General features: G+C 49.4%; 1 protein-coding gene and 1 long non-coding RNA gene across 3 annotated transcripts in view; both read left to right on the plus strand.

Moving 5' to 3' along the window:
* Window positions 1-2,170, plus strand: part of LOC123727770 (uncharacterized) — a 5,817-nt gene extending 3,647 nt beyond the window's left edge. For both annotated transcript variants that reach the window (XR_006759648.1, XR_006759647.1), the window contains exons 3-6: window positions 220-287; window positions 1,516-1,560; window positions 1,717-1,797; window positions 1,927-2,170. This is a non-coding gene — a long non-coding RNA (uncharacterized lncRNA). The remainder of the gene's footprint in view (window positions 1-219; window positions 288-1,515; window positions 1,561-1,716; window positions 1,798-1,926) is intronic.
* A 424-nt stretch (window positions 2,171-2,594) lies between these two features.
* LOC106583510 (sciellin) lies at window positions 2,595-5,616 on the plus strand. The gene is made up of 4 exons (XM_045696821.1): window positions 2,595-2,736; window positions 3,542-3,610; window positions 4,156-4,261; window positions 4,934-5,616. The coding sequence occupies exons 1-4, from the start codon at window positions 2,693-2,695 to the stop codon at window positions 4,955-4,957; spliced, it is 243 nt and encodes an 80-aa protein (XP_045552777.1). The 5' UTR covers window positions 2,595-2,692; the 3' UTR covers window positions 4,958-5,616.
* The last annotated feature ends 2,907 nt before the right edge of the window (window positions 5,617-8,523 follow it).

The following is an 8,523-nucleotide window of genomic DNA, read 5'->3' on the forward strand; positions in this document are numbered from 1 at the left end:
ACAAGTACACACACACATACCACACACTACACACACACACACACACACACACAGTGTGGAGAGGTTCTGAGCTGTCTCAAATCTACTGACACTGTCACCATGGTAAGAAGTTTACCAATGTCAAACATCCAAATGATTTGACAATATCAAATTTGGTAGAATTCTCTCTCTCTAACATCCATCTCCCTCTGTCTGTTTGATGCTAACCACAACCTGCAGTCTGAGGTGGGCCAGCCCAACCCTTCCACTGCCAGCCCTAGCACCCCAGTCAACCATCTGACCAAGAGGTACATTTACATTATGTTTATCTTAGCAGCGTTCCTGCCTAGAAGGCCAGCATCCCGGAGTCGCCTCTTCACTGTTGACATTGAGACTGGTGTTTTGCGGGTACTATTTAATGAAGCTGCCAGTTGAGGACTTATGAGGTGTCCGTTTCTCAAACTAGACACTAATATACTTGTCTTCTTGCTCAGTTGTGCACCCGGGCCTCCCACTCCTCTTTCTATTCTGGTTAGAGCCAGTTTGCTTTGTTCTGTGAAGTTTCTTGGCAATTTCTCACATTGAATGACTTCATTTCTCAGAACAAGAGTAGACTGACAAGTTTCAGAAGAAGGTTCTTTGTTTCTGGCCATTTTGAGCCTGTAATCGAACCCACAAATGCTGACGCTCCAGATACTCAACTAGTCTAAAGAAGGCCAGTTTTATTGCTTCTTTAATCAGAACAACAGTTTTCAGCTGTGCTAGCATAATTGCAAAAGGGTTTTCTAATGATTAATTAGCCTTTTAAAATGATAAACTTGGATTAACTAACACAACGTGCCATTGGAACACAGGAGTGATGGCTGCTGATAATGGGCCTCTACACCTATGTAGATATTCTATAAATAAAATCTGCCGTTTCCAGCTACAATAGTCCTTTACAACATTAACAATGTCTACACTGTATTTCTGATCAATTTGATGTTATTTTAAATGGACAAAAAAAATTGCTTTTCTTTCAAAAACAAAAACATTTCTAAGTGACCCCAAACTTTTGAACGGTAGTGTATATCTACTATCTGGTAGTCACAGTGTTTTCTTTAAGTCTATATCTACTATCTGGTAGTCACAGTGTTTTCTTTAACTCTATATCTACTATCTGGTGGTCACAGTGTTTTCTTTAACTCTATATCTACTATCTGGTGGTGACAGTGTTTTCTTTAACTCTATATCTACTATCTGGTAGTCACAGTGTTTTCTTTAACTCTATATCTACTATCTGGTAGGCACAGTGTTTTCTTTAACTCTATATCTACTATCTGGTAGTCACAGTGTTTTCTTTAACTCTATATCTACTATCTGGTAGTCACAGTGTTTTCTTTAACTCTATATCTACTATCTGGTAGTCACAGTGTTTTCTCTAACTGATAGTCACTCTCTACCTGTTTCTTCATCATATTTAGTCATTCTCACACAGGTGTGTCTCTTTACCTCACAAATGTATTTGTGTTTTACCTTTGTTTCGTTTTACCTCAGCCCTCCACTTCCAACAAAGACCAAGACTGTGTCCTTCGTTTTAAGGTAAAGAGGTCCAAATTCGAACTCAGGGGACTAAAATTGTACCAAACTCACAAAAAAACTGTCAGACCCTCCTATTCGTGCACTTATCCCTCCTATTAGTGCACTTATCCCTCCTATTAGTGCACTGAACCGTAACTGTCTTCCCTCTCCTCACAGCACCACCTCAAAGAGCATGAAAGACTCCAAGACAGCCAGAAGTCCTGGCAGCACCTCCCCAAAGTCCCTAAACTCCCCCACGTAAGTCAGACACATAGAACAAGTGACTTTACATGAATTTAAAGTTTGATTATGTATGTGAGCTTTTATTTAATGCTGTATTACAGTAACTGACCAAAAATGTTGTTTCATTTCCGTGTGGTCATGTAGAAGCTCATCGCTGAAGAGCCCATCCTTGTCCCTCTTTACTGCAAGGGTCTTTTCCTCCCCCAAAAAACTATTCTACTCCCCACTAAGCCCTCCAGAAGTACTCCCCCACTCCATTACCCACATCACTGATGAAGAGCCACCGGCAGTCCCAACAACTCCACCACCTCCAACAACTCTACCACCACCACCCCCAACAACTCCACCACCACCTCCAACAACTGTACCACCACCACCACCCCCAACAACTCCACCACCACCTCCAACAACTGTACCACCACCTCCTCCAACAACTCCACCACCACCCCCTCCAACAACTCCACCACCACCCCCTCCAACAACTCCACCACCACCACCTCCAACAACTCCACCACCTCCAACAACTCTACCACCACCACCCCCAACTCCACCACCACCTCCAGCAACTGTACCACCACCACCTCCTCCAACAACTCCACCACCACCCCCTCCAACAACTCCACCACCACCACCTCCACCACCTCCAACAACTCCACCAACTCCAACAACTCTACCACCACCACTTCCAACAACTCCACCACCACCTCCAACAACTCCACCACCACCACCTCCTCCAACAACTCCACCACCACCACCTCCTCCAACAACTCCACCACCACCACCACCACCTTCAACAACTCCACCACCACCACCAACAACTCCACCACCACCACCTCCAACAACTCCACCACCACCACCTCCAACAACTCCACCACCACCACCTCCAACAACTCCACCACCACCACCTCCAATGACCGAGTCACCAATGCTCCAAGCTTCAATCAGTGAGATCAGGTACTTTCTTACTTTTTAACTCTGCACTGTGATTATTATTTGATCCTGCTGGTCATCTATGAACGTTTGAACATCTTGAAGAACGATCTGGCCTTAATGACCATGTACTCTTATCTCCACCCAGCACAGCCAAAAGAGGAATTTGCTAAATGTATGATATGTTACGAATTCCAATTTGTTGTGGCTTACGTTGGCTAGGTGGCTAAAGCTAATGTTAGCTAGGTGGATAACATTAGCTAGGCTAGGGGTTAGGGTTAAGATTAGGAGTTAAGTTAAAGGGTAGTTGCAATGTTGCTAATTGGCTAAAATGCTAAAGTTGTCCATGATGAGATTTGAACACGCAACATTTGGGGTTTTGCCTTAAGTAACCTTCTGTCTTATGCAACCATACCCAACGTAACATATCATACTGATTTGTCCTGGAATTATTTTTACTATGTTACGTCTAGTCTATGAGACCAGGCTGTCATAAGGGGGAATATTTGTTTTTAGAATTCTCTAAATATTTCCAATGTTATTCATTTCTATGTTGGCTCTATGCCTGGAAATGCCTTTCTACGGATTTCAAACTCTCCAAAAAAGTGTTTAAAATTCTAAAAACTGACAATAATGAATATGAACTGAAAAATGATTTTATGTATTTTCTTGCAATAGATAAATAATATTATCTCAAAACTGTGATTCCGATAAAATGTGTCCGGAGATTTGATCAACTCTGTCAGATTTGTCTAAAATCCTAAATGAATCAGGACTGAGCAGGGTCAGCGACACCATAACAATCCTTCTTCATTCTCTCCTCTCTCAGTTCAGAGACCAGACTCACTGACCCTCCCTCCCTGACTCCAACCCAGACTCTCCTCTCCATACCTAACAGGTCAGTCCTGACTCCAACCCAGACTCTCCTCTCCATACCTAACAGGTCAGTCCTGACTCCAACCCAGACTCTCCTCTCCATACCTAACAGGTCAGTCCTGACTCCAACCCAGACTCTCCTCTCCATACCTAACAGGTCAGTCCTGACTCCAACCCAGACTCTCCTCTCCATACCTAACAGGTCAGTCCTGACTCCAACCCAGACTCTCCTCTCCATACCTAACAGGTCAGTCCTGACTCCAACCCAGACTCTCCTCTCCATACCTAACAGGTCAGTCCTGACTCCAACCCAGACTCTCCTCTCCATACCTAACAGGTCAGTCCTGACTCCAACCCAGACTCTCCTCTCTAGTCCATACCCAACATGTCAGCCATTTGTTTTGTGTTCATGTAGCAAATCAATTTGTCTGAACAGTTCAATAAATGTTAAAGATTATAATGTGTAAATGAACACTGTATCAGGACTGTGTTTGTCTTATTGAACATCACAGGTGCTAACACTGTGTTCTCTCTATACCCAACTCACTACTGCCCTCTGCTGTACAGGAGTGTGACCAAGGGCCTGTGTTCGTACTGCTGTAAACCAATGGTGGCTGGAGCCAACATGATCCTGGAGGATCTTCAGATCTACAGCCACTCATCCTGCTTCAAGGTAAAGCAACACACCTGTCTATTCAACATATATCTATGTGTGTCCCAATTGCCTCTCCTAAGCTCTTTAAACTGCACCACTTCAGACCAGTCCCAATGGATCCTATAGGCTCTGGTCAAAAGTAGTGCACTATATAGGGAATAGTGTGGCAGTCTCACACATCTACACGTCTATCTATTCAACACACATCTACAGGAAGTCACACATTCCACATAGTTGTGCTGTAGTGATAACTGGATATGCCCTCTAGATGTGTATCATGTGTGCAGTCAGTCAGTCAATCAGCAGGCAGTCAGTCAATCAGCAGGCAGTCAGTCAATCAGTTGGCAGTCAGTCAATCAGTTGGCAGTCAATCAGCAGGCAGTCAGTCAATCAGCAGGCAGTCAGTCAATCAGTTGGCAGTCAGTCAATCAGTTGGCAGTCAATCAGCAGGCAGTCAGTCAATCAGCAGGCAGTCAGTCAATCAGCTGGCAGTCAGTCAATCAGTTGGCAGTCAATCAGCAGGCAGTCAGTCAATCAGCAGGCAGTCAGTCAATCAGCAGGCAGTCAGTCAATCAGCAGGCAGTCAGTCAATCAGCAGGCAGTCAGTCAATCAGCAGGCAGTCAGTCAATCAGTAGGCAGTTATTCATGTGATTGAAATAATCTGTCTCTGAACCCATCTTCCTCTACAGTGTGAGGTGGAGACCTACATGTAGGAGACAGTATGTGGCTCCAGAGGGACAGTGCACTGTGAAGGCTGCTTCAGCACAACCAGAGGTGTGTGTGTGTCCACAACAAATCCGTCATGCTGGCTTGGCTCTAATCCAGCCCCGTACGGTTTCTTTACAGAGAAGTATCTCCTCTAGGGAAGGATGACAGAACGCTCACGTCTCCACGGTAACACAGACTGAACAAGGAGACACCGCTTCAGAAGTCGGAAAAGGACACATTGCTTTTACATGGGTGGATCTGGTGGTTGACTCAACAGTAAATTACATTTTATAATGTAATCTGGATCTATAATCTTCACAACCTCTCTTGCAAATGATTGTCACATATAGAATCAGATCCAATGATCTGGATGGATTCTTTATGTACTTGTGTATTTATCTACTTTCATGTGATATGACGATTTGTTAAATCACATTACAATATAACCACCAACTGATGTCAGCATGTAGACATGTTTATTAAAATGGACATCTTCACATGTTGTACATTCCACCTACATTGATTTACAAAGCAACAAACTACTATATATACAGTATATACACATACCAGTATCTATATATTTATAAAATACATCAGGAGAGAGAGAGGGCCAGAGAGGGAGAGAGCCAGAGAGGGAGAGGGCCAGAGGTCCAGAGAGGGAGAGGGCCAGAGAGGGAGAGGGCCAGAGAGGGAGAGGTCCAGAGAGGGAGAGGTCCAGAGAGGGAGAGGGCCAGAGAGGGAGAGGGCCAGAGAGGGAGAGGGCCAGAGAGGGAGAGGGCCAGAGAGGGAGAGGGCCAGAGAGGGAGAGGGCCAGAGAGGGAGAGGGCCAGAGAGGGAGAGGGCCAGAGAGGGAGAGGGCCAGAGAGGGAGAGGGAGCCAGAGAGGGAGCCAGAGAGGGAGCCAGAGAGGGAGAGGTCCAGAGAGGGAGAGAGCCAGAGAGGGAGAGAGCCAGAGAGGGAGAGAGCCAGAGGTCCAGAGAGGGAGAGGTCCAGAGAGGGAGAGGGCCAGAGAGGGAGAGGTCCAGAGAGGGAGAGGTCCAGAGAGGGAGAGGTCCAGAGAGGGAGAGGTCCAGAGAGGGAGAGGTCCAGAGAGGGAGAGGGCCAGAGGTCCAGAGAGGGAGAGGTCCAGAGAGGGAGAGGGCCAGAGGGCCAGAGAGGGAGAGGGCCAGAGAGGGAGAGGGCCAGAGAGGGAGAGGGCCAGAGAGGGAGAGGGCCAGAGAGGGAGAGGGCCAGAGAGGGAGAGGGCCAGAGAGGGAGAGGGCCAGAGAGGGAGAGGGCCAGAGAGGGAGAGGGCCAGAGAGGGAGAGGGCCAGAGAGGGAGAGGGCCAGAGAGGGAGAGGGCCAGAGAGGGAGAGAGCCAGAGAGGGAGAGAGCCAGAGAGGGAGAGGGCCAGAGGTCCAGAGAGGGAGAGGGCCAGAGAGGGAGAGGGCCAGAGAGGGAGAGAGCCAGAGAGGGAGAGGGCCAGAGAGGGAGAGGGCCAGAGAGGGAGAGGGCCAGAGAGGGAGAGGGCCAGAGAGGGAGAGGGCCAGAGAGGGAGAGGGCCAGAGAGGGAGAGAGCCAGAGAGGGAGAGGGCCAGAGAGGGAGAGGGCCAGAGAGGGAGAGGGCCAGAGAGGGAGAGGGCCAGAGAGGGAGAGGGCCAGAGAGGGAGAGGTCCAGAGAGGGAGAGGGCCAGAGAGGGAGAGGTCCAGAGAGGGAGAGGTCCAGAGAGGGAGAGGGCCAGAGAGGGAGAGGGCCAGAGAGGGAGAGAGCCAGAGAGGGAGAGGGCCAGAGAGGGAGAGGGCCAGAGAGGGAGAGGGCCAGAGGTCCAGAGAGGGAGAGGTCCAGAGAGGGAGAGGGCCAGAGGTCCAGAGAGGGAGAGGTCCAGAGAGGGAGAGGGCCAGAGAGGGAGAGGGCCAGAGAGGGAGAGGGCCAGAGAGGGAGAGGGCCAGAGAGGGAGAGGGCCAGAGAGGGAGAGGGCCAGAGAGGGAGAGGGCCAGAGAGGGAGAGAGCCAGAGAGGGAGAGAGCCAGAGAGGGAGAGGGCCAGAGGTCCAGAGAGGGAGAGGGCCAGAGAGGGAGAGGGCCAGAGAGGGAGAGAGCCAGAGAGGGAGAGGGCCAGAGCCAGAGAGGGAGAGAGCCAGAGAGGGAGAGGGCCAGAGAGGGAGAGGGCCAGAGAGGGAGAGGGCCAGAGAGGGAGAGGGCCAGAGAGGGAGAGGGCCAGAGAGGGAGAGAGCCAGAGAGGGAGAGAGCCAGAGAGGGAGAGGGCCAGAGAGGGAGAGGGCCAGAGAGGGAGAGAGCCAGAGAGGGAGAGAGCCAGAGAGGGAGAGGGCCAGAGAGGGAGAGGGCCAGAGAGGGAGAGGGCCAGAGAGGGAGAGGGCCAGAGAGGGAGAGAGCCAGAGAGGGAGAGGGCCAGAGAGGGAGAGGGCCAGAGAGGGAGAGGGCCAGAGAGGGAGAGGGCCAGAGAGGGAGAGGGCCAGAGAGGGAGAGGGCCAGAGAGGGAGAGGGCCAGAGAGGGAGAGGGCCAGAGGTCCAGAGAGGGAGAGGGCCAGAGGTCCAGAGAGGGAGAGGGCCAGAGAGGGAGAGGGCCAGAGAGGGAGAGGTCCAGAGAGGGAGAGGTCCAGAGAGGGAGAGGGCCAGAGAGGGAGAGGGCCAGAGAGGGAGAGGGCCAGAGAGGGAGAGGGCCAGAGAGGGAGAGAGTCAGAGAGGGAGAGGGCCAGAGAGGGAGAGGGCCAGAGAGGGAGAGGGCCAGAGAGGGAGAGGGCCAGAGAGGGAGAGGGCCAGAGAGGGAGAGAGTCAGAGAGGTGGTTTGTTTAAGGTCATGTTTATACACATTGTGTTATTGGTGTCAGGGGAGAAGGCAGAAGACAGTAAGTCCTTGTTTGTGCAGAGTAAACCACTACATCCCAAATGGCACCCCATTCCCTATATAGTGCACTACTTTAGACCTGAGCCCATGTGTAGAACGTCGACAGCCCAGGCACTAAACAGAAGGAAGCCTGGAACCAAAGTTAAGATGTTATTCAACATGTAAAAATCTATAAACAGGCTAATCTTGAAATCAGACGTCACTGAAATGATCTGAGAAGTGATGGAAAAGATGGGTCCATTTTGAATATCCATCCAGAGATGACCATACAGAAAGATGGATGGTACTGAAGCTGTCTGAAATGGAACCCAATGTCCTATATAGTGCACTACTTTTGACCAGACCCATTATGTGCTCTGGTCCAAAGTAGTGCACTACATACTAAATAGGGAGCCAGACAGTGTTAAAGGTGTTGTCCACTGACATCATCTCCTCCAAAACGTGCCACTCTTGGGGGGGTGGAGTTACTGTGATTAATGTGTCCAATCGGTACGCCTGACCTAGTTATCCTGGCCAATCACTGTGCATGGAATCAGCGACTGGAATAGTCCACCATGCCACAAATATGCTACTGGCTTTACATACACAATAATTATTATTTTGTATTTGTGTTTTCCCCAAATATCAGGGGAACAATACCTTTGGCGTGTAACAAAACCTTGAAGACTTCCATCCTACTACACCCTCTTTCAATGATTAAAGAAACATCATTTAGGTCTTCAATCATG

The sequence above is a fragment of the Salmo salar genome, chromosome ssa16 (genome assembly GCF_905237065.1).
Source record: "Salmo salar chromosome ssa16, Ssal_v3.1, whole genome shotgun sequence".
Classification (NCBI taxonomy): Eukaryota; Metazoa; Chordata; class Actinopteri; order Salmoniformes; family Salmonidae; genus Salmo; species Salmo salar.

Bases quoted from the DNA above. Each gene is read 5' to 3' on its own strand.
- LOC106583510 (XM_045696821.1), top strand. From the start codon at position 2,693: ATGACCGAGTCACCAATGCTCCAAGCTTCAATCAGTGAGATCAG. The intron at 2,737-3,541 runs GTACTTTCTTAC...CTCCTCTCTCAG, and splicing joins GCTTCAATCAGTGAGATCAG to TTCAGAGACCAGACTCACTG. The intron at 3,611-4,155 runs GTCAGTCCTGAC...TCTGCTGTACAG, and splicing joins CTCCTCTCCATACCTAACAG to GAGTGTGACCAAGGGCCTGT.